General features: G+C 44.7%; 1 protein-coding gene across 1 annotated transcript in view; it reads right to left on the bottom strand.

The window, feature by feature from the left end:
- The window catches only part of CECR2 (CECR2 histone acetyl-lysine reader), a 175910-nt gene extending 163185 nt beyond the window's left edge, over nt 1–12725 (bottom strand). Inside the window, exon 1 of the mRNA XM_019757225.3 lies at nt 12275–12725. Within this exon, the coding sequence (XP_019612784.3) occupies nt 12275–12400 (126 nt within the window). The 5' untranslated portion in view covers nt 12401–12725. The remainder of the gene's footprint in view (nt 1–12274) is intronic.
- Between the last annotated feature and the right edge of the window lie 13476 nt (nt 12726–26201).

Genomic DNA, 26201 nt, shown 5'->3' with positions numbered 1-26201 from the left:
CTGTATTTCTCCGCATCGCCCAGCGAGCTCTGCAGACTTGGAGCTGCAGAATCCATCCTTTGACCATCAGCAGCGCCACTACCGGAGTCTTCCCCACATCCTTCACTGAGCTGCTTGCCATACCTGCCAGGAGCCACCTCCCTCCAGAGCACGTTACAGGATAGTCCAGTGTTTTGTAAGTTGCTGTTAGTACAGCATCTCTTGCCTTGCAACTAAAAGCTTCAACTGACACAGCCTTCTTCATGCACTCCGATATTGGTGGTCATCTGTTCCTACCTATTCTTCAGTAACACCAGCGATGAACGTCCCTTCCTATTACCAGTACCTTCAGCATTTCACACCCATTCCAATAGTTAGCCTTTCTTCCTCCACTATTTCTATTCCAGCTACGAACATCAGATTTAATGTAAAACATTTAGTCCACAGGACATTCTTAGTCTGAAATCGTATCACTCTTGTCTTCAGTGCCTGAATAACATGATAAACATGAGAACCTGGCATTCCAAGCTTGCTACCACGTCCCACCGACTGTCTCTCAGCCGGTTTTATCAGCCCTCTGTAAAAAAAGAACACTGATCTAGCTAGCTATACTGACTTATTCAACATGAACCTCTAAGTTCTCCCTTCTCCAGGAAGCATTTCACTCATGATCACTGCCTGCCTCTGAACTCCTACAACAATCATATTCTCTTATCACTCGTGTGGCACAGAACAGGTTTTATATTATCATTGTTCCCCATTCACCCTTTTTAAACAAACATACTCTAATTCCCCTGGGCAGTGAGAGAATAGCAATCTTGCCACATATCTCTGCAACCTTAATATTAATAATGATGACAACAGACAGAAGGAATACTGATTGGGATTTGAGATTTTCCTTTTCTTTTTAATTCCATTATTACTTTAAAGAGTTACATATTGCAGAAATTCAAGTACAGTTAGGGGTAAATGAAGATGGGTTCCATCACTGAAAGTGATGAAAATCCACTGTTATGAGGGCACAGGTATCATCATCATCAATCAGGACATTCCCTCCCTCCCAACCCCTAACATCTTGTAAGGAAGGCTGGGGAGCTGCTTTAACACACAAACAAAACAGAGAGAAACATAAAAAACAGAGAGAAAAGCCTTACAGAAACAATGTGAAAAAAACTAACAAGTTTGTGTCTAAGAAGGAAAAAATCCAAAAATAAATCCTTTAATTATGGCATCAGGTGAAATTTTTCTTTAAATCACCCTTTACCCCCTACCCAACTCCCACACACGCAGGAACCTCCTTCCGAGGCTGTTCCTCACCAGCAGCAGGCCTCAGCCGATGCTGTGGACTTCCCTAAAATCTCTGAAAGGTCCACAAACCCCACACAAGCAGCAGCTGGCCTTGGAGTGCCCTGGACCTCTTTGTAAGCAGCGGCTCCCAGCTGGCATTGGCGGCAGCCGGCCTTGGTTTGCAGCCTCTCCCAGGTGCCTCCAAGCCCAGCAAAGGCAGAGGTTGACCTAGGCCTTCAGAGCCCCTCCCAAGAGTGCCCAGAACCAACAGCCCCAGTGGCCAGCTGCACACCACGCCAGAACATCACCCAATTATCTCCACAAAGGACACGCCCCAAGGGTGGACTCAGCAGGCACCAGAGCCCCAGTAAAACGAATCTCACTCCATGGGGTCAGCCCCCACACAACAGCTTGTCCTCTGTAGTCACCACCAGTCAGCCCAGCCAGTCAGCCTGAGGGTCAATTTCACCCACTGACCAAGGCTCAACTACAACAGGACACACACAACCCACACAAAGGACACCCCAGGAGCACCCAACCAGGGAGACTGAGCCACTGGGTCCCACAGGACACCTACTACGTAAGGCCACCCTGCCAAAACTGGGAACCATAGCTACCTGATATGTAGAAACACAGAGAGGCAGCCAAAATGAGGAGACAAAGAAGAATGTCCCAAATGGAAGAATAGGACAAAACTCCAAAAAAATAACTAAACGAAATGGAGGCAGGCAACCCACCAGAGACAGTTCAAAACAATGGTTATAAGGATGCCCAATGAACTTAGGGGGAGAACAGATGAAGTCAGTGAGAACGTCAACAAATATAGAAATCATAAAAAAGAACCAGTTGTAAATGAAACGTATCAATAACTGAAAAGATTACATTAGTTGGAATCACCAGCAGACTAGATGAAGAAGAGCATCAAATCAGCGATCTGGGAGACAAGGTAGCTAAAAACACCCCCTCAGAACAACAAAAAATAAAAAAAAAATGAAGCTAGTTTAAAGGACCTCTAGGACAACATCAAGTGTAGCAACATTCACATCATAGGGGTACCAGAAGGAGGAGAGCTGGGAATTGAAAACCTATTTTCAAGAAAGAATGCCTGAAAAGTTCCCTAACCTGGCAAAGGAAATACACATACAAATCCAGGAAGCACAGAGTCCCAAACAAGATGCACCCAAACAGGCCCACACCAAGACACATTATAATTAAAATGTCAAAGGTTAAAGACAGAGGAAATCTTAGAAGCAGCAAGAGAAAGGCAGTTAATTACCTACAAGGGAGCCCCCTTAAGACTGTCAGTTGATTTCTCAACAGAAACTATGCAGGCCAGAAGGCACTGGCATGAAACATTCAAAGTAATAAAAAGCAAGAACCTACAACCAAGAATTCTCTACCCAGCAAGGCTGTCATTTAGAATTAAAGGACAGATAAAGAGCTAACCAGACAAGAAAAAGCTAAAAAAGCTCATCACCACCAAACCAGTATTACAAAAAAATGTTAAAGGGACTTCTTTAAGAAGGAAAAAAATAAAAACATGAATAATAAAACGGCAATAACTACATACCTATCAATAATCACTTTAAATGTAAATGGATCAAATGCTCATATCAAAAGATAGGGTGGTTGAATGGTTAAGAAAACAGAACAAACTGGTGGCTGCCAGACGGGAGGGAGTTGGGAAGCTGGGTGAAAAAAGTGAAGGGATTAAGAAGTGCAGACTGGCAGCTACTAAACAGTCATGGTACAGCACAGGGAGCATAGTCAGTAACATGCTAATAACTATGTAAGGTGCCAGGTGGGTACTAGACTAGTCAAGGGATCACTTCTTAAATTAAATGTCTAACTACTATGTTACACACTAAAACTAATACTGAATGTCAACTGCCACTGAAAAAAATTTTTTTTTTAAGTTTTTTTACACTAATCGAACAAGTTTGAAAAAAAAATAAATCACCATTTCCTCCATGTAAGTGTCCCCTGAACAAAGGACTCCAGGACACTGATTATAAAAATTGTCTCCCACACCTAAAATAATCTGCAATCACAACCCTTCAGGGAGACAGAAGACACACAATGGGAATGGGGGAGAGAAAAGATTTGCTTAAGTCGACCTGTTTGTTAATTTAGCACATTTTTTTGTGAAGCAAATCAACTGTCCTTAGTGCCATTGTTCCTGAAACAATGAACGCTCAGGGAAAGGAGTGTTCATTAAAAGGAACTGGTCAGGAGAAAAAAAACATTTGCAGTTAACCAGACTGCTTTAAGAGCATTCTCAATTTTAAGAACTTATACTATTCTCAGGAATTATTAATTGGAGGTGATTTAAAGGTTCAACATTAAAAAACATGAAGTGGTTAATGTAGTCATGACCCTATCACTTCCTCTATTTTCACTTATTTTTGGAGGTTACGGGTGGGGGGAAGGGCACAGAAGGATGCACAGTCTGTTGTGACAACCATTCACGCATTTAATTCAGGTGGCCACATGGCTCAGTGACATATTGCCAAGTCAGGCAATTACTCTGGCAAACCCACCCTAGGGAAAAAGTAGACCCAACGAAGCTCCTAAAAAGTCTGGGCTATAGAATCGAAGCTAAAAGCTGACCATTACAATGTGGCACTTACAAGAACATGACATCACTTAAACCAGCCAAGTATCATAAAGGTCACCTGAGGTCAGAGACTTTAAACAGGAGGATGAAACACTATCATCCATATATTTTTACATAAACCATATTACATTTTAAATGGGTGTGTGAATAATGAAGTCAAAACAAAGCACAAACGAGAATTATTCTGAAGGGTCATTTGCTCTGAGGAGAAAACTGCTTTTGTCTACAGAAGTGACTGACTTCACACCAACTTATTTATACAAATTCTGGGATTTATACCATAGCAGGCCAGAAATTCTAACCCTCCTTGGCCACAGCCCAAACAAACCCTAGGACATCACTAGAGGAGCACAATGAAGCAGGACAGGGAAAAAAAGGGGAGGGGTGACTAAGCCTTACTTCCCAGTCAAAAAAGATAAAGAACAAAAAAGAAGACACTGCGCCCGTGTGGGGACCAGATACCCTAAGATGGCAAAGGTGTACTTTGAGACGGACCCTTTCTGTAAGACACCTTCAAAAGCCACAGGTAAATGACAACACCCCTTTGCAGTTCTACAGTAGCTTTCTTCCAAGACTTACAGCCCTCCACTGTGCACTATTATTACTGCTTAACTCATCATCACTAGTTTTTTTCTCCAAACCAAAATAAAAATCTATTTCAATCCATGAAATATTTTGCCATACTTGACTAAGAGGAAAATCCAATGGGAGTAATCATGAAAAATATTTAGAGCGACAAAAAAGGTTCTGTCGTTGGCGTGCCCTAAATCAAAAAGTTTGATGGAATAATAAACTTTACATAACTTGATAGACGCATATGTACCAAATGAGCATGCAAGGGCAGGGAAAGACACATACACACACACCCTTCAGCTTAGATCCCACTGAACTTCTGACCTGGTCAGGACTAACGCCCTCCATAGTCCACCACTGCACAATGCTCAAGAGATTTGTCAAGAGCCTGTGCCCTGACAGGCGATGGCAGCAGCAAAAGGCAGCCTGGGGCCGTGCAACACCCCTTTTTCCACAACACACCCAATGGCCAGGCCCTGCCGGAGGGAGGACTGTCTTTACAGGACCCAGTCAGCTTCCCAACTGCCTCCAAACCACTCTTCTTCCCTTAAATTACTCCACAGGAAAGAAAAAACATTACATCTGTTTCCCAGGTTTCTGACATGTGCAACTGCTAATGACACACGTCTGGGAGCAACTTTAACTTCCTTCAATTTCTGTAAACAAAAATATTAAAGGTTTGCATTTAAGGTGAAAAATCGCTAATCAGAAGGAAAAACTCGTCTACCTCATATACAGGGTGACTTCTATACAATGACCAACACTTAAGCCTTCCCTTAAACCTCAGAGGAGTGTTTCTCAAGCAGGGCAATATGTCTGGATACAGTTTTATTTGTCACTGGGGCTGCTACTGGCACCTAAAGGGTAGAGGCCAGGGATGCTGCTGAACATCTGAAAATGTATATGACAGCTTCCCAGATCAAAGACTTATCTGGTCCAAAAAAACCAAAATATATATCAGTGCTGAGGCTGAGAAACCCTGAGCCCTAAATAAACCCACAGAACCCTGAGCTCAATATTATCATCCAACAATTCCTTTCTCAATTATAAGAACTACTGAGAAAAAAGACTTTCCCAAGTTTTCCAGTATAAATTAATATTTGTTAGAGGCTAATGTCAAGAAGATATGATAAAAGCGTCCAATGAAATATGAAAATACAGGGAAAGGGCAACACAGCTCTCTGAAGAGGGTGCAGTACTGAATGAAAGGTAAGCCACAAACCAGAAGCTGTAACTGGATTTCATTCAAAGTTCTAAGTATAAATCATGTTAAACATAATAGAAGAAAAAAAAGTGAAGGGAACATAATTCAAGACCTTGAACTTCCAGAATTCTGCATATCTTAGAATCTTAGCTCAGTCTGAGCACCTTGGAGATAGTGAAAATGCCAATCTTCAAGCCCTAAAAGCCATTGCCAAAGTAGCATATTTGCAGACCAAACTTCCACAGAAAGACAAATAAATTAATGTAAACCACAAACACATCAAAGTATGGATTTGCAGCGTTCACTTGGTACATTAATTTGTACCCTAACATAGCTCATAACCTTGATCTTAACCAGTGAGGTCAGCGATTTTCTGAATCAGCTAATAGTGCTATGCATGCTGAACAACATTCCTAGCATCATAGAATAAACCTAGCAAAAACCTAGGAATCGTCTAATCTAAAACTCCCATCTTATAAATCGGAGCATCTGAAGAAGTGATCTGCCTAAGATCACAACTCAAGTTAATGACAGAAATGGGCCCTCAATCCAGGTTTCTGACTCTCCATTTGATCCCTTTTGAAAACACATTCAATCACATCAACTAGATCCGATCTACATGTAAGACCATATAGTTAGAAGCCGTGCAGTTCTGTCCCCTTTGGCTCTGTCCACACTTAAGTTTTACGTTAACCAGCCTTTGCACTTGAGGTTTGCCAGCATTCTGTCAGTGCTCTTCAGCCTTACCCCTAAACTCACCACAAGAATCCAGCACTGAGCCTCTCCTGATCAAAGGTCAGACGGACGGCTGTACCCAATGCTGCCAAGTTGTATTTTAGGCTATCGTGTCCTCTAGAAAATGAAGCAAGACCGAACTAAACTCCCATCATAAAGCCAGCCAGATGCTAACACAGGCTGTCCTTCAGAGACGAGAGTACTGACGCTCCCAGCTACCCCTGTGAGCTTCATGTAGCAGGCAAGAACAACAAAAGAAGACTCCCCTTTCAAACTGTTGGTATAAAGAGAAAGGGACCCAGTATTCTGGACAGGTACACTGACTGAACAGTCTCCCCTTTCAGGGTTTCAAATCGCAGAGATGTGCCCCTCTGCAACTGACATCCTGTTCTTGGGCTTTTCTCCTCAGAGGAGAGAAGATCTTGAATCTTTTAAAAGACATTTATCGTCTGGTATCTTACATTAAATAGATTCATGTGACAAATTACTAATTTTTAAGTCCCTTATCTCCAAGCCTACTCAAACACCATTTTCTCAGTGAGGCAATACCTAATCATCCTATTTTAAATAGCAACAGCCCACCCCTCGACCTGGCCCTCTCTGTGCCTCCACCCTACTTAATTTTTGTCACCCTCTGACATACTCTAATTACCAATTTGTTACTGTGTCCTTCCTCTAAAAAGAGCGCAGGTATTTTGTGTTATGTTCACATCTGTAGCTCCAGCACCTACTGTGCTTCCCAAAAAATAAGACCTAGCTGGACAATCAGCTCTAATGCGTCTTTTGGAGCAAAAATTAATATAAATCCGGTCTTATTTTGTATTATATAAGACCCAGTCTTATATTATAGTAAAAAAAAGACCGGGTCTTATATTAATTTTTGCTCCAAAAGACGCATTAGAGCTGATTGTCCAGCTAGGTCTTATTTTCGGGGAAACAGAGTAGTATATTGCCCCTAGCACAGCAGATGCTCAAAAAATATTTGCTGAAAGGAATGAAATTGTGAACTTGTCCTTCTGTACTTAATTCAGCAGAAGTTTTAAAAGGATCTTCTGTGCCCACAGTACTAAGAAACAAAGAACTCTATCTAGATTGGTACTGTGGGAATCTCAGCCATTATTTAGGTCTAGTCCATCATTTCACAGATAATGAAAACTGAAGTAGAAACTGTGAGGTAGTAGCAACAACTCGAACTTAAAGTAGAAATCGTATAAAATTGAGTATCCAAGTGAAAGTCTGCACGCAAGCAACTTAGCCTCTCTAAACTTCCAATTTCCTCATCTGTAAAATGAGGATAAGTCCTATCTCATGGCGATGGTTAAGGATGGCTAAGGATAAAATGAGTAACATTAGGAAAATATACAAAGTGCTATACAAGTGTCATTTATCACTATGCTATTTTGACCTGCTGTAGATCACAAGAACTAGTTAGTGGTACAATTACAGTAAGAGTTCAAGTTTCCTAACTCCTGGTCCAATGCATCTTCTGTCATGAAACTAGGCTTCTGATTCCCCAATTCAAGCCAACTTAGTCTTTCATCTAGTTCAGGGGCTCTTAACCTTTGTGCGCCTGGGGGACCTCTTTCAGAATTTGATGAAAGCAAAAGGCCCTCTCCTCGCACAGTTCAGATGTGCACACCAACACAAAATCTTTAGTTCACCCCAGGCCCAGGAACCACTGCTACGACTTACGTCCTAATAAGTTACCCTCAGCAATTTTATTACTTATTTCCACGCTTAATAATTCATGCGTTGGTGCCCCTAATTAAGAGGTTGGATCCAAGGAAACACCGAGTGGAATTCAGGAATCTAAATTAAAGACACTGCCCCCAGATCATCATGCTGATTAGTGAGGACTTTAACCACCTATAACCACACCCAGGGAGGGGACCCAAAGAAGGCAAAGGATTAAGTACTCAAAGGCAGGAAGGTCAGGAAAAAAAGCAGACAGGATGATCAGATGATTTTTTATCACGCTGCTATACTATACAAACCATTCAGGTAATTCTTCAGCACCCTTTTCAAACAGCCACCTAGAGGCCCCAAGGTCTCTTCTCTACAGAAAATATGCCCCAACTGTTTGTGATGGAATTTCTGCCCCCAACTCCACACCCATCACGATTAACTCCAGGCTAGATTATTAAAAATGATTCTATCCTCCCTCATCTTCCTTTGGTCAAGTAAGACACTATATTCACTGTAAAGAGCATTTGGCTAGGAAAAAGAAAAATCAGTATTAAATCTTTGGGGAGATCAATTCACCATTCTTTATTTCTCAAATCAGGACAAAATTTAACCAGCCTAACCCATTGGAATGTTACACGATTATAAAATACTTTAAGTGGTTCTGAAATATTAACAGATAATCTTCTGAGGCAAAAGAAGTGAGTTACAAGCTTCTACGGTTATCTCCCGGTTCCATGTTAAGTAAGCACCTACTAATAAATAGGTGCTTAATAATACCAACTACTGAACGCAATGTCATTAATCTACTGTTGTTCAGCTATATCTCAATCTCACCTGAAAAACAAAACCAACACCCAATCTATGGCACAAATATTATACATTGTGAGAATATTTGGGAATCTCTAAATTTGTTAACAATTAATAGCTTTTATCCCTCAGTGGTGGAAAACAGTGTTAACAGTTAACAACTTTTATCTTTGAGTGGTGGGATTATAAGTGACTTTAATTCTCTACTTATATTTTGTTATTATTTTCAAATCTTATGTAATGTTTATGTATTATTTTTAAAACCAGAAATTTTGAACAACTTAAAGTATTATGTATATATTCACATATTTTTGCTCTGATGACTACAGAACCCCAATTTGGGGGGGAGTGGGCAGCAACATTCAAGTCCTTAACATATCCCAAAAGCAACACTCAAGTATATGGACTCTTCTAAAGAAATCCTGTATGTTAAAGATTGATTAACAGAGTACAAAGTATTTTTATATACAAAAATAAAACTATCCATGCTTTGGGGACCAGTTCTCTAAGTGGGAGGTCTTGACTGCTTGCAGAATTGCAGCCTGAATACTCCCAGCTCTTCACCTAGCTAAGAGATCGCTTCACTTTAGATAAAAGAAGCCAAGTCCTTGAGGATACTGCTTCCTAAATTTTCTATAAACCCATGGGTTCAGCTTGGTGATCAAGGGTAAAAATGAGATCTTCCCCACAGGTGAAAACTGTCTTCCTAAAAGCTGATATCCAACTTCTACCACTTGGTATTACTCACCACTTTTATCTTTTAAGGTTGTGGTAAATTAAGACTGTAGGGCCTTTCTAGCTGACCTAACAGATACAGTGCATTAAAATTGTTTTCGTTTTTTTGGTCATTGGTTTTGTTTTTTTAAGACGGGCACAGCTCACTATGGTGGATCAAACCCGTAACCTTGGTGTTATTAGTACCACGCTCTAACGAACTGAGCTAACCAGGTTTGTTTTTTTTAACGAAAGGTCTTCTACTGCATCACAAATTCTAACCAAGGAATTGTTTCTCAAACTGTCAGGACAATAAACTACCAGATTAAAAAAAATCACCTAAGCAAAATAAAAATCAATTTATGTATACTTAAGAGAATCAAACTGTTAAGGTTTTTGGTGAGTTCTGCACTGTCACTGAGTCAAATTTGTTAGAAGCCTAAAAATATATTTTAAAATTTTAATTCCTGATAACTGAAAACTTTGTTAAAATTTACATTACCATTTCAAAACCCATCTTAAACGTGAGAAATGAGAACTATACAAGAACTGCAGAAAAAATTACTATCATTTGTTATCAATAAAACAGATATGGACAGTTATCAAAATGCATTCTAAATATTCATTCCTATTGCATGTATTTCAAACATCATACACATTAACAAAAACGTCAACTCCAAGAAAAGTCATCTCAAATAGCCCTGATCGTTCACCTGTAACAACGATTTTTCATTTCTATTGTACACATTTGACCTCCTTACAATTTCCTTTAGGAATTAAACCAGCTAATACTTAGAAACCACAACTTTACTTCTTAAGACATAAGACGAGTTAGAGTATTCTAGAACCTGTATCTGTAACAACTTAAGGTAAAATCAGTTACCTCTATTTTTCCATCAACAAAATGGGAATATATGGATTTTGAAAGATTAGTTTTTTTAGAATGGGTCCTTATGCTCTAAACTTGTAATTCTGCGCCACCTCGGTTTCATTAACTTGCAAGGAAGAAAATGGGCTGGGGGCAAGTTTACCAGCACCCAGGATGGCATTGTCGCAGGCAATTACCTCCCACAATAGCCACCATTTTGAGCACCAGGATATAAACTACGATTTTATACCACCTAAAAAAAACTACAGGTTTACCAGAATAATTATTAAACCTCTCTTGATTTTTAGCATTCCGAAAATTTTCATTTCTGTGGCCCCGTTTCTCTTCTTCGGTCAATATAAAAAGCTGTCCCACTAGAATTTTTAGTAAAAAGCGTGCTTGTTACAGTCACGATCAAACTTTGAAAACAAACACTATGATGGTACCTAAAATGCCCAAGTTATTATTACATCCCTAAAAACAAATCAGCCTACGATTTAATCACATATTGTTTTAATCAGCTTAAGGGAACTAAGAACAGATCGCAACAGCCAGTGAATGGTCCTAGTTTATCAGCCTCCATTCCTCTTCATTCTCCCAGTCTACGTCTTTTGATCTTTTTATTTTTCCGATTTCATTAACTCTGCAACAAGAATAAGTTCCCACACTTCATTCACAGGAGAAGCAAAAGATATTTCCGCAAACAACACTGAATCTAAAAATAAAGGTGAGGCAAAAATCTCAGGCGTAAACGAATTAAAATCAATCCGAAAATGGCAGAAAGATAGGTGGGGGGTGGGGAGATAACGATTTGTTCCTCCAAAAGTGATTCTTATTTTGATTACTCCATCAGCGAACCCAGCGGCAGAAACTGAAAAGAAAAACTGACCGACAGATTCCATTTATTTACCTTTGTCCAAAGGCAAAAGGTGGTAAGTCACTAACGCATATCGCCATAGGCGAGCAAGCAATTCAACCTGCCTACCAATCAAGTATTTCACACCCTCTTCCAAAAATAAAAATAAAAGGAGGATGCTGTTGGGCTAGTTGCTCTTTATGGCTATCGTGTACATTCCGTTCCTCACACTCCCGCCACCACCCCTGCTGCGAGGACCCCAGATTTCAGTCCGGTTATCACAAAGCCTCGGGTGTGAAAGCACCTTCGGCCTGGCCAGAAAGCAATCCTTTACTTCACGTTCGCCCAAAGGGATAATGGTGGCGAAACCGCCTCAAAAGAGCTCTCGAGGTCCCCGCATAAAGAGGGCTGTCTCTTCCGAGGGGAACAGCACTGTTAAAGGATAACGGAGTCCTAAACTTTCCCTCGGCAGCTTCGGAGCCACGAGCCGGGCTCCCGTCCCCGCCGCCCCAAGTTAGCCCAAAGCGCCCGCCGACGAGGGGACGAGCCTCTCCCGGCACAACGGCCCACGCCCGGCACCCCGTCCCGCACTGAGCAGCGAGCTCGCCGATTCCACCGCCCCCGAAGGGAGCGCGAGAAGTCCCGGGAGAGCGGCAGTCCCACTCCCACAAAAGCGCGCTCCCTCCGCCCTCCCGCCGCCCGCTCCGCCTCGCCCGAGCAGGCGCGGTGCGCTCGGCGGCCGCCCGCCAACATCCCGAGCCCGGACGCCCGCACTCGGCGGCCTCCGCCCACCCGCCCTCCGGCGCGGTCCGCGCCTCGTGTCCCCACCGAGACCCGCCCTCCGGCAGCGGCTGCCGGCCCACGTCTCCGGCGCCCGCTCCCTTCCGCGCGGAGTTCCGGGACGCCCCGAGGGGCAGGGGAAGAGGGGCGCTCCGCGCGGCCACTCACCTCGATCTCAAAGTCGGGCAGGCGGAACGCGGTGCGAAAGAGCGAGCAGAAGTGCGCGATGGCCGGGACTTCCCACCAGGAGCGGAGCTCGCCCAGCCCGGCCGCGCCGCCCTCCTCCGGGCACATCTCCCGGCCGCGGCGGTGGCGGCGGCGGCCCCGAGCTCGACGCGCGCCTCGCGGCCCCACGCTGCCCGCCCGCCCGCCCGCCGGGACTCCCGCCGCGGCGCAGCGCCTCAGCTCCTCGGGCGGGGGCGGCGGCGGCTGCTCCTCCCGCTGCTGCCGCCGCTCGGCGTGTGCATGAGCTGAGGGCGGGCGAGCGCGCGGGGGGCGGCGGCGGCTCGGTCCCGAGTCACTGAGGCGGCTGCTGCTCCGGCTGCCCGCGGGCTCCGCGCGCTCGCCCCATCGCGCGGCTGCGGCGGAGGCTGCGGCCGCCTCCAGTCCTGTACAATGTAATCATCTCACCGCCGGGAAAAACAGATGGGGCTGGGGGCGGGGAGGGGGGGGAAAACGAGCGAAGGCCTGGGGGAGGGGCCGCCACGAGGAGGGGGCGGGGCTGCCCTACCACAACAACAACCCCCGCCCCCACGCCCGGCCCGGACAGATGCACGGGAAGAGAGGGGGAGGGGAGAGGGAACTAAACGCCCCAAGAAAGAAGAGCAGTGTGACTTGAAGGGAGCGAAGCGCAATCCTAGGAACTGCTGTGATCCCCACTTCGCCTTCCTGGTCTTGGGACTGAGAAGTTCAATGACTCTGCTGAATGACGATAATAAGGGTCTCTCCCCCCACACACTTGGCCTTAGTGGTCGCGTCCTTTTAAAGGGCCCGCTGGGTGGTGCTTTCCGTAGGGGCTAGATCCAGAAAGACGCACGTGTGGAAGTTCAGTATTATTGGTGCTATTGGACAACCAGTGGTCTGTGCACCCCAGGAATCTGAGGCTTAGAGAAATTAAGTGGTTTCCACCTGTTCTTTAACACTTTTATCCCATCCAAGAAGCTCTAAGGAACTCTAAAGTGGTGGGGTTGGTTGAGCTGGAACCCAGTGGGATGGAGGCTGGAGTGCGGCGGGAAGGGCGGGGTAGTGGAGGCACCAATCAGCAGCCATGCGGGTAGAGCGACACACACCCGCCCTCCGGGAATGGACACGTGTGACCGCCCTAGAGAAGACGGGCTTGGAACCCTGCAACTGCGCTGGCTGCAGAAAAGCTCCTTGGAAGAGTGAGCACAATGTAGTTTTGGCTGGGGGATGGGAAAAGGGAGATAATAGTCTGAAGAGTGAGGATTGTGTTCTGGTGGGGGGTGGAGACCTGCGCGCTTAGGCCAAGGGAATGCTCTAGAAGAAGGGTGTTGAGGCTTGTGCTTTAGAAATGTTAACTTCTGTACAGTTCTGCTAAGCTTGAAGGAAAAAAGTCATCTCCAAAACAGATCAGAAGTTCGGAAAAACTACACTGAATACCCAAATATTTGTACTGATTACTACAATTACGTATTTAGTACTGCATTCTGCTCAAGTCTCAGAGGAAATCAGAGGGCTGGATTCCGTAGTCCACCTCTCAGACAGGAAACGCTGCACTGCCCCTGACGCTTCCCCAAAATGAATCGAGCACTTATTTATTGAGTGACAGGTGCAATCCCAAAGTGAACGGTGGTTAAGTTAAAGATCCTTTTCTACCTTTGAGCAGTGTAAAATGTGGAGAGAATGGCAAACATAATGAACGAATTTATGTGATAGATTTTGGAGTGGGCAGCCTGGGTACTACTCCCCCACCTCTCCACTGTATTGTGGTAGTTTTAATAATCTACTGTGTTTTTATAAGGCAGCATTAAAAAAAAAAAAATCCAACTTCTTAAAGGAAATGTATATTTAAGTGTATTTTTATGCAACTAATCTCAAAATACTTCATCTTTTAACATTGGTTTCTCTCTTCTCTCCACACCATGTAGAAACACCCCAAAACTTCTGCAGTTTTGCTTTTATTATCTAGAACTATTTAATGATTTATAATCCATCCTCAAATTCTACCGCATATTTTAATCGTTGACAAAAGTGAGCATACATCTAAAGAGCAAAGGCAACATTTTGTTGTGTTTAAACAGCACAGCTACTCTGTAGGTAGCCTATTAATAGATGAGATGTGAAAAGGGTGACAAGCTACTGCGGAATTAATCACGTAACCTGAATTAGATGTTTTCTGGACTTTTTCTCCCGTCTTTATTAATTTCCTCACAGATCAGTTTGACTTTCCACATTTTCCTCTCTTTTATTAAAGGGTTACTGCTTTCCTTCACATTTGTTTCTAATCTGTTATATCCTTACTGTTCTTTCCCCACCTTCTTTTTCCTGGTTCTCCTCGTGTGGGGACAGAGCCCCAGAAAGTAGTTTCCAGGCTCTCGGCCTCACGTGGAGGAGTGATGGCTCGGGTAGTGGATGGCCGTCAGCTGTGGCTGATTGGCCGTCAGCTGTGGCCAGTTAGCCGATTGGCAGCTAGTATAACTGCTGCGGCTACCGAGGAGAGCGGAGGATTGCCGAGGAGAGCCGAGGAGAGCAGAAGAGAGTAGAGGAACAGAGTCGAGGAGAGTGGAGGAGAGTCGTTGGTGGAAAGGCGGACAGCAGGTCGCACGTCCGGTGGGCCCAGCCTCCAGTGAGACCATAGTGGTATGACTCCCCTACCTACGGCTCCGTGGGTGTTGCTTTTTGGCCTCACCACATCCTGCGTTCTTATGTGGGGAGCGAGACCAGAGATCCCGCAGGCCGCCCCGCTCGACAAATGGCAAAGCGAGCAGGGTCTCCCACACGACACCTGGTTCTTTCCTTTATTTTTTATCATTGTTTAACCCCTTTCACCTGGACTCTCAATTGTCGCTGCTAGCCAGCTTGGTAATAATAGTGTCTAGAACGTTAACAATACTAGGAAACAGAAAAGTGAGAAGTTCTGGTCACTCTGGTATGTTTGAATTAAGATCCGCCCACTTGTCACCCCCATTTGAAGGCTATTCTATGGTCCTCTTCCCTCCTCCATACCACTCCCCAATCCTGTAAATAAACAAAGCTGTCCTGGGACTAGAGATGCCCCCTGGTGGTGGTCAGAGATTTGTCTCCCTGTCTCTTGAGCACCTTTTTTCTCTGAGTGATTTATTTGCCTTCTGTGCTATCTTTTTCTGTGTTTATACGGACCCCGCACATCAACTTTAGACCTATTTCTTTCTATGCGTCTCTAACTCTGCTTCTGTCCCTGTAGTTTTTGCTTCATTCCTCCCCTCACTGTGCTCTTCAGTTACCCCAGATTTCACCCACAGTCTGGAGACTGTCCTGGTCCCAAGAGCTAATGAGTCTTCACCTCTTGGGTCTGGCTGAAAGTGTGACCACCATGTTCCCTGAGTTTGGGCTCCAACTACAGCCTAACATTTGGAGGACTCCTGCCCCTGCTTCTATTGGAATTGATATCCTGAATTTGGAATTGATACCCTAAATTCTTTTTTTCTTTTAAGATTTTTTTTTGGGGGGGAAAGGGGAATAAGACTTTAGTGGGGAACAGTGAGTACTTCCAGGACTTTTTCCAAGTCAAGTTGTTGTCCTTTCAATCTTAGTTATAGAGGGCGTAACTCAGCTCCAGGTCCAGTTCCTGTTGTTAATTACAGGGGGCGCAACCCACCATCCCTTGTGGGAGTCGAGGAATTGAACTGGCAGCCTTCTGAGTTAGGAGCACGGAGGTCCAACCGCCTGAGCCACCGGGCCGGCCCAATACCCCTGAATTCTTCATCCTGCTTTGAATGTTTGTCCCACCTTTCCTCTGGCAGTTAATTGCCTCAGATCTATTTTCTGGATGTACTTCCTGCTTAATCTCCTGGAATCTATGTTACTGACCCCTGTCCAAAGATGTTGGACACTCACCCCACATCCTTTCTCCCTTTGATTCCAAGTTGTATCTCTCTCCTGGCTTTTTCCAGCCTGGCCAATTCTTTCACCCTCTAAACATTAGAACTGTATCATCTTCCTTAAAAATATACACAGCTCTTACTTGCTTTACTTTCTCTCTCTTGCTTCTTTTGTGTTTGTGAGCTACTGCCATCAACCTCAGATGACCGTGAAAGTGCCAAGAAGTAAGTCTCTTTCATATTCACAACTTTCAGTTCCATATCCTCTTCTGATTAAGTGGTTTCCATTAAAAAACACACAATAATTAGTTGGACTAATCTGTTTTGCTTATTAATTAATGTAGCAAAAAATATTTATACAATTGATCCTTGAACAACAGGGGTTTGAACTGCGCAGGTCCACTTACATGTTGATTTTTTCCCAATAAATGTATACAGTACTATAAATGTATTTTCTTTATGATTTTTTTTTAATTTTTTTTATTGGGGAACAGTGTGTTTCTCCAGGGCCCATCAGCTCCAAGTAGTTGTCCTTCAATCTAGTTCTGGAGGGCGCAGCTCAGCTCCAAGTGCAGTTGCCGTTTTTGATCTTTAGTTGCAGGGGCAGCAGCCCACCATCCCATGTGGAAATTGAACCGGCATCCTTGTTGAGAGCTCGCGCTCTAACCAACTGAGCCATCCGGTCGCCCCTATGATTTTCTTAATGGTTTATTTTATCTAACTTTATAATAAGAATACAGTGTTAAAAAAGAATACAGTATATAATACATGTGACATGAAATATATGTTGACTGTTTATTGTTAATTGACTGAAATATGTGTTAATTGACTGTTACTGGTAAGGCTACTGGTCAACAGTAGGCTATCAATAGTTAATTTTGGGGGGGTCAAAAGTTATATGTGGATTTTGACTGCACAGGGGTTTAGCACTCCTAACCCCTGTGTTGTTCAAGGGTCAACTGTGTGTCTCTTTGCAAAATACGCAGTAATTTCATCTATGATGGGATTTATATAGGTTTCTGGAGGATAATCTGATAAACTAACCACCTTTTTATAACTCTGTTTCTTTGGAAAATACATCACAAGTTCCAAATGATCAGCTAAAAATATTTCTGACCTGATTTATTTGAACCTTGGAAAGGTCAAGTTTTTTCTCTATTGGATTATGTGCTTCTCTCTTCTAGTTAAGTTGCCCTTTTTCTCCCTTTGCTTACCAGCCTGACCTGATACTCTTCGTTTCAGTCCCAGAATCAAGTTGAAGCTGGAGTCAAGTATAACCACTGTGTTTCCACTGTAGTTGCCTGTGTATAACTGAAGTCCAAGTACCTCGCAAATTCTTGACACACTCTCATACACAGCCTTCTTTTTGCATCAGAGAGCTGCATTCCATAACGTACCTATTCCCAATGAGGGCTATAAGTCAGGATAATTTAAATTTTTAGAAGTTGTAGAAAGCGAATTAGATTAGCAGTCAGGAAATTTGGGCTTTCTCTTAGAAAAGGCTCTTACTCTCTGCACCTCACCGGTGAGAGTAAGGGCTTGAAATAAATGATCCCTGAGTTCTATGGCTTTTGCCTTTAAAATAGAGGTAGATTAATGTTCTTAAATTTTAAATTCAATCATGTTATTCACCTGCTCACAACTCAATGACTCTCCCTTGAGCATGAGAGAAAGTCCCAAGTCTGTTAGATTCTTTTTCAAGACCTGCCACAATTTGGCTCCAAGCAGGCTTTTCATCTACTTTCCCAACCCCCATCCATCTGACCAATGACTCCTTTCCTACTATCTCACTGGTTTACTCACCCTCCTGGATTTCCTTGCCTCCTCCCTTTTGATTATGCCCTTTCAATTGCCTGGAGAGACTTTAAAAGTCAAACTCTTGAGATCTGACCCACTCAAAATTCACTTCCTTCGTAAAGCTTTCCTGAAACACCCTACCTTAGGGGTATCTCTCGAGGTTCTCTTACACCACAATTACAGTTCGTATGACTCACTTATCAAGCCCTTCCTTGGGTCAGGTTTCTATTATTTATTTTTAAGTGCTACTTAAATCTTTTATCGTAATTGGGATTGTCTTTTCTTCAACCAGGTTAGACTTTTTGGGGAGACCTTCCCTAATATGCAACAATTAAATGATTGATTCGATTCTATAATGGTGATGTAAGTGATGGCATAAAACCATAAGAAATTCAGAACTCCATTATTGGGGGGGGGATAAAGGACTTTCTCTTTGTATTATATTACAGGAAGGATTTTTTTTCTTTTTTTAAATCAATAATAGCTAAAGTTTTAGTGGTAGAAAAAATATTTTAGATTCCCTCAATCAATCAGAAAAATATGTACAAAACTTTTAGTTGGTCCAACCATTAAGAAAAAATACTCATTGTGCTAGGTACTGAATACAGAGTAATTAATGAAGCTAATTGTAGGGACAGAGTCCCAGAGAGCCATTTCCCCGCTCAACCTCACGTGGAAAGGTGCTAGCTCAGGTGGCGGTTGGCCATCAGCTGTAGTCAGTTAGCCAATTAGCCACTGGTATAGCTGCTATGGCTGCACTGGTTGGTTGGTTGGCAGGCAGGAAACCAGCCAACAGATTGCGGATCCTGCAGATCCTACTTCCTGTGTCTCGGCTGGCTGCCAGTGAGACTGGGGTGCAGGAGGACCCCTTGTTGGGGTATAGGCAGATATTTACTTCCTGTGTCTCCACCTACCTCCATCGAGAATATGTAAGCACCTTGGCTGTGAGCCACTATTGTTCCAGCACAGTACCCTGAGAACCCTGACTGTGCCCAGGAGGTCTGGCTGTGCCCAAAAAGTAGGCGGACATCAAGGGACACCCCCTGGGACATTACTTGAACTGGACTGAAATTTTTTCTCATGAATTGGGTTCCTGACACAGGACCCCTCGCGGAAGATGCTTGCCATGTAGATTATGAGGCGAGACCCTGGGGGATAGAATGTGGGGACAGAGACCCAGAGAGCAGTTTCCAGGCTCTGGGCCTCACGTGGAAAGGTGCTGGCTCAGTGTCGTGCGGGGGACCCTGCTTGCTGCGCCATTTGTCATGCGGGGTGGCTGGTGGGGTCTCTGCTCCCGCTCCCCATACAAGAATGCAGGATATGGTGAGGCCAAAAAGGAACACCCACGGAGCCATAGGTAGGGGAGTCATACCACTATATTCTGTCTGGCGGCACTATACTCTCACTGGAGGCTGGATCCACACTGTCCGCAAACCGCCATCCACGCTTGCCAGCCCAGCCACCATCTTCTTGCCAGCCCCCATTCTTCCTCTCTCTTCTCTTTCTCCCTTCTCTCTAGCGTAGCCACAGCAGTTATATTGTGGCCAATGGCTCACTGGTTACAGCTGACGGCCAACTAGCCACAGCTGATGACCATGCAATCACAGTTGGCCATTTACTACCTGAGCCAGCACCTGTCTATGTGAGGCCGAGAGCCTGGAAACTACTTTCTGGGGCTCTGCCCCCACACTCCACCCCTACAGGCTCTCGCCTCACAATCTACGCGACAAGCGTCTTCCGCGAGGGGACCTATGCGAGGAGCCTGGGGGTGAATGCAATATACACAGCCAGGCTCTCTGGGCACAGCCAGGGTTTCTCAGGGCACCACCAGTGCTTCTGGGCACGGCCAGACTTCCTGGACTTCTTAGGGTACCACCTGTCTTCCCGGACACAGCCAGGGTTTCTCAGGGCACCACCAGTACTCCTGGGCACTGCCAGACTTCCTGGACTTCTTAGGGTACCACCTGTCTTCCCGGACATAGCCAGGGTTTCTCAGGGCACCACCAGTACTCCTGGGCACTGCCAGACTTCCTGGACTTCTTAGGGTACCACCTGTCTTCCCGGACACAGCCAGGGTTTCTCAGGGCACCACCAGTACTCCTGGGCACAGCCAGACTTCCTGGACTTCTTAGGGTACCACTAGTTTCCCCGGGCACAGCTAGGATTTCTCAGGGCACTGCCACTTTCTCTGGGAACAGCCACACTTCCTGGACACAGCCAGGGCTTTCAGGGCACTGCCACTCTCTGTGGGCACAGCCACACTTCCTGGACACAGCCAGGGCTCTCAGGGCACTGCCACTCTCTCTGGGAACAGCCCGACTTCCTGGGCACAGCCAGGGTACCTTCAGGGCTCAGCCAGACTTCCTGGACTCAGCCAGGGCTCTCAGGGCACTGCCACTCTCTCTGGGAACAGCCCGACTTCCTGGGCACAGCCAGGGTATCTTCAGGGCTCAGCCAGACTTCCTGGACTCAGCCAGGGCTCTCAGGGCACTGCCACTCTCTCTGTGCCTCTCAGGATACCCTGCTGGAACAACAGCGACTCACAATCAAGGTGCTTACATATTCTCAATGGCGGCCAGTCAAGAGACAAAAGCAAATATCCCCCAGTTCCACTAACAACAGTTCCCAAACAAACAGTCAAGCGGTCCATTAAATTAGGGATGGAAGGCAATTCCCCATAGTCCATAGTCATTCACCAGGGCTGTCCTGGGGGTGAGGGACGACCTTGACCTCACCCTCATCTCCCACGGAGGACTCAGCAAGCGTTACCTCCTGGGACTATAAGTCCTGCATCCGGACTGCCCGAGCAGGAACCTCCCAGCCCACAGGGCCACAACAACCTTTGCTTTCTCCGGCCTGTGCTGGTTGGGGAACCGTCCACATCTTTCCACCTCTCCACGGGGCTCCATCTCTGCAGCAGCTGCATGGCTTTTCCTGTGCTGGTGGGAGAACCGTCCACGTCCTCCCACCCCTCCACAGCGGTCCAGTTCTCCGGCAGCTGCTCCTCCTGGTCTTCCTCAGACTGGGTGTTCACACACACAGACTGCTCCACCGTCCTTTGGAGAGCTTTGGCTGGCACCATACCCTGCTCACTGCGCCATTTGTCATGCGGGAGACCCTGCTCGCTGCGCCATTTGTCGTGCGGGGTGGCCGGTGGGGTCTCTGCTCCCGCTCCCCATACAAGAATGCAGGATATGGTGAGGCCAAAAAGGAACACCCACGGAGCCATAGGTAGGGGAGTCATACCACTATATTCTGTCTGGCGGCACTATACTCTCACTGGAGGCTGGATCCACACTGTCCGCAAACCGCCATCCACGCTTGCCAGCCCAGCCACCATCTTCTTGCTAGCCCCCATTCTTCCTCTCTCTTCTCTTTCTCCCTTCTCTCTAGCGTAGCCACAGCAGTTATATTGTGGCCAATGGCTCACTGGTTACAGCTGACGGCCAACTAGCCACAGCTGATGGCCATGCAATCACAGTTGGCCATTTACTACCTGAGCCAGCACCTGTCTATGTGAGGCCGAGAGCCTGGAAACTACTCTCTGGGGCTCCGCCCCCACACTCAGATAATAGATGGCCATCAGCTGTGAGTAGGTGTGGGGACAGAGCCCCAGAAAGTAGTTTACAGGCTCTCGGCCTCACGTGGAGGAGTGCTGGCTCGGGTAGTAGATGGCCGTCAGCTGTGGCTGATTGGCCGTCAGCTGTAGCCAGTTAGCCAATTAGCCGCTAATATAACTGCCGCGGCTACGGAGGAGAGTGGAGGAGAGTGAAAGAGAGTCGTCGGTGGGTTGCAGACAAAACGGACAGCAGGTCGCACGTCCAGTGAACCCAGCCTCCAGTGAGACCGTAGTGGTATGACTCCCCTACCTATGGCTCCGTGGGTGTTCCTTTTTGGCCTCACCATATCCTGCGTTCTTGTATGGGGAGCGGGAGCAGAGACCCCGCAGGCTTCCCCGCACGACACTAGGCCATCAGCTGTTATCAGTTAGCCATTAGCCAGTGATATAACTGCTGTGGCTACGTTGGTTCGTTGGTTGGCTGGCTGGCTGGCTAGCAGGCTGGCAGGCAGGCAGGCAGGCAGAGAAGCAGAGAAGCAGGCGGCAGGTTGCGGATCGTGTGGCTTCTGCTTCCTGTGTCTCCAACCCAGCCACCCGCGAGACTATAGTGGTATGACTCCCCTATCTATGGCTCAGTTGGTGTTCCTTTTTGGCCTCACCATATCCTGCAGGACCAGAGTCCCTGCATGACAGTTATATTTTAGTTTGTCAAGAGTGCGTTTTATCTTTTTTTCCAAGTGTTCCTTATTTTATTTTATTTTATTTTATTTTATTTTATTTTATTTTATTTTATTTTATTTTTTACCTTTTGACCCCCTTCAAATGCCTGCGGTTCAGAACACTCCTTTAAATGCCTGGCGTGGGTTTGCTTGCTTTCCTTCTTTCCATCCTCTACCGTTCTGCTTTTTCCGTCACGGAACTCATTTCCACAGTCGTAAAGGTTATACCTTTCTCCTTACACATCTTCAGCCAAGCTTCTCTCCTGAGCTCTAGTGTCATTTCCCCACATACCAATTGGATGCTTCCCATCACCTTAAACTCAGCATATTAAAACGAAGAAAAAAGGGAGCTCAGCATTTTTCTTTCCAATGCATACACCCTTACTGACTTTGATGGAACAGTTATTTTCCCATATTCACAGGTTCACCCATGACTCTTTTCTCTTTTTTCCTGCCTGGTAATCACCATCTCATTGATTCTTCCTTCATGATGTCTCTTGTATCCCCTTTTCTTTTGCTAACCCCAGTTTCCACCCTAACCCATGTCCTTTCCATCTCACTATTTGGGAAGTTTTCTAACTGGTTTCCTTTCTTTTCATTTCTTTCTCACCTACTGTATCTTGCCCAGTAGAGTCAGATTTATCTTCTTAAAGCTGTACATCGGTTTTAAGAAGGTGAATTTAATTGTAATGATATATTTTCTTAAACCAAGTATATCCAAACTATTATAATTTTAAAATGTGAGCAATACAAAAAATATCAGTGAGATATTTTACATTCTTATTTTCATACCAAGTCTTTGAAATGTTGTGTGTATCCTTTATTTCTATTTTCCCCCTGCTTCCTTAGAGCATTTTACAAATAATTGATCATAAATGAATGTTTGTGAGATAAATGTATTGTGTACTATGAAAACATTCATAGAGGGGCCAGCCTGGTGGCTCAGTCGGTTAGAGCTCCATGCTCCTAACTCCGAAGGCTGCCGGTTCGATTCCCACATGGGCCAGTGGGCTCTCAACCACAAGGTTGCCAGTTCAACTCCTCGAGTCCTGCAAGGCATGGTGGGCTCCTCCCCCTGCAACTAAGATTGAACACGGCACCTTGAGCTGAGCTGCCACTGAGCTCCCGGATGGCTCAGTTGGTTGGAGCGCGTCCTCAACCACAAGGTTGCAGGTTCGACTCCCGCAAGGGATGGTGGGCTGTGCCACCTGTGGCTAGCAATGGCGACTGGACCTGGAGCTGAGCTGTGCCCTCCACAACTAAGACTGAAAGGACAACAACTTGACTTGGAAAAAAAAAAAAGGCCTGGAAGTACACACTGTTCCCCAATAAAGTCCTGTTCCCCTCCCTGAATAAAATCTTAAAAAAAAAAAAAAAATCATAGAAAATACAAGTTACTCTCTCTATTTTTAATCATAACAGTTTGTGACACAGATTATAATTTTTAAAGTGTCAAGATGCCTGCTATCACTATGTAATCTAGTTAACCACCTAATTTTAAGATGACTCTCAAGCCTTTCATATAAACTTGATTTCCTATTTCCCTTTCATTTCTCTATAGTATTTGCTATAATATTTTTTTGAGATTGTTTTCCCCAGTCCTGATTTTTCCCTTTCATTTTATCAGGCTTTTGGTTTCTGACTATTTTCATTTATCAAGTTGGTTTCACGTGACACCAACCTGAGTACTGTACAAATGAAATTACACAGGTATATGTTATCATTTTCAGCTTAAGGCCAGCAACACCTCCTTGGGATATAGGGTACACGTGGGCAGTAAGTGAACAAAAGGTAAGTTATAAAAGGATTAGATAAAATGTCCCTTTCTTGTGTCACTGATGCTCCCATTGCTTATCTTGCTTATCTTTGTGTCTCCTTCCTTTCTCAGCAGATTCCAACTTCTGTCCCATCTCTCCTTCTCAGCTGCCTGGAACCTGCAGTTCACATTCCATTACTTTCACATGCCCCAGGAGGAAGCTTTTGCATAGTCTGCAAAGCAAGTTTCAGAAGTGATACGTGGGCAAATCCAAAAGGGAAAGATAACAAGAAACAACAGGAGATAATTTACTGAGAGAGAAAGTGGCAGAACGTTTAAAGTTTTTTAAAAAAGTATGTTGAGATAAGTAGCCAAAGTCACCATAAAGATTTACTGTGAGTAAAGAATCAGGGTCAATTCTTTGGCTAACCGTACTGTACTCGGTAAATGTATCCCTATTTCTAGAGATTTCTCTAAGCATTTCTCCAGTTAATTACCCTTCCTTAAAGCCAGATTGAAATAGAAACATGCTCAAAGCAACAAGCTTCCCCTTTCTACTTGTCCACACCTTTCCTCAGCTCCTTCGGATGGGGACTCTCATTACTGTGAACTGGGGTGCTTGTAAGCCAACAAACAGCCTGGTCCTTCCACAGCACTTTAATACCAGCTGCAAGGCTACCCAAGACCAGGGCTACGTGAGCAGCTCTCTTTATTTTTGACCTTAAGACTGATAATTTGTTATTGCCATGAAACCGAAGTGTCAGGCTTGCAACCCACCTGACCCGGGCTGGGAAAGGCCCCTGGCCTGTGACAGGTTCAGCCCTGAGAAAGGGGGCTGCTGCTGTCCACAGTCTTGTTCTGTCTGCTCCGGCTTCAGCCAGCTTGGACCAGAGCTAGGGGGACATCGAACGAATACTGCTTTCACACCACACGAGGCACAAAGGAGATCGCTGCACACGCTAACTTAGCACTCAAGGGTGAGAATAAAAAGGCCGAGGGAGTCTTTTCTACCATGGGTGTCCTCTTTGATTCAGGACTCAGACTCTCACCAGAGTTTATTGCCTTCTAGAGAATTCTTCACTTCCATTCTAGAAACTGTATGTAAGAATCAGCTCTCTTGCTGCCTCTGGGTTGCTTAGTCAATGTTTATGCTGTTCCGACCCACAGCTCCTCTCCAAATCCCTGGAGTGTCCATCTATGCCTGTCTTATTGTGTCATCTCCTCTTGTTCTTGACACCAGGTCAGATAGCTTTGTAGCATCTCAATTCTCAGTGCCATTCAGAAGCTGGTGAATCTTAATGAGTTCTCCCCTTAATCTCTTTTCTAAGGGACTAGAATCCTTAATTTCTTTAACTTTCTTTTTAATTATTTTAGCTCCTGTGTCATCCCTTTGGCCTCAAACTGTCCCTACTTAGTTTAAAGGTCACATTATTCTGGTTGACAAAGTGCCCAGGGCTGTATGCATCTGGCCTCAAACTCCAAAGCTGAGCCACAATTGTCTCTCCAGTTTGATTCATTCACCATAGAAATGTGTACATTTAGTTAGAAAATTCATTCTATTGCCTCAAGGAGTTTCTAATGCAATTGATAAGATTGTCCATGTCATATAGCACTTAAGTATACTATATAATATGAAAGTTATAAAGGGATATAAGAAATAATCTAGTTGATTTGGCTCCTTTCAGAGAGGAGTTCAGAGGAGAAAATATTTAGTGTGCGCTGGAGTGTTTTAGGAAGGCTTCCTGAGGAAGATGGGTCCTGAATTGGCAAGTAACACAGTTGACTATCTTCACTCAAAGCTTAAAATCTTAAATAAACTTTAACTTAAAGTGATACTTAGTAGAGAAAGCAATGTAATGTAAAGGCAAGAGCAGTTTTTTAGAATTCAAAAGCCCTGGAATTCTAGTTACAACTTTATACCTGAGTTTGGGTGTTACATTGCATTTTCTGAAATATTAAATAATAATAACTTCCCTTTGGCCTCAAACTGTCCCATTCCACTTACCTCCATGAATGATATGTGGAGCAAACAAAATAATTATTTAAACTGTAAATTGCCATATACATATAAAAATTATTAATTTCGTTATTTTTAAACCTACTCAACTCAAAAATGACACATTTTCTTAAAAACATGAACTTTCCCTTTTTAACTTTACTTTTAATTTTTTTCAATTATATTTGACATTCAATATTATGTTAGTTTCAGGTATACAATATACTG

The sequence above is a fragment of the Rhinolophus sinicus genome, chromosome 1 (assembly GCF_057876585.1).
Source record: "Rhinolophus sinicus isolate RSI-liver-muscle chromosome 1, RSI-T2T, whole genome shotgun sequence".
NCBI lineage: Eukaryota > Metazoa > Chordata > Mammalia > Chiroptera > Rhinolophidae > Rhinolophus > Rhinolophus sinicus.
This window is presented reverse-complemented; position numbering and strand designations above follow the sequence as displayed.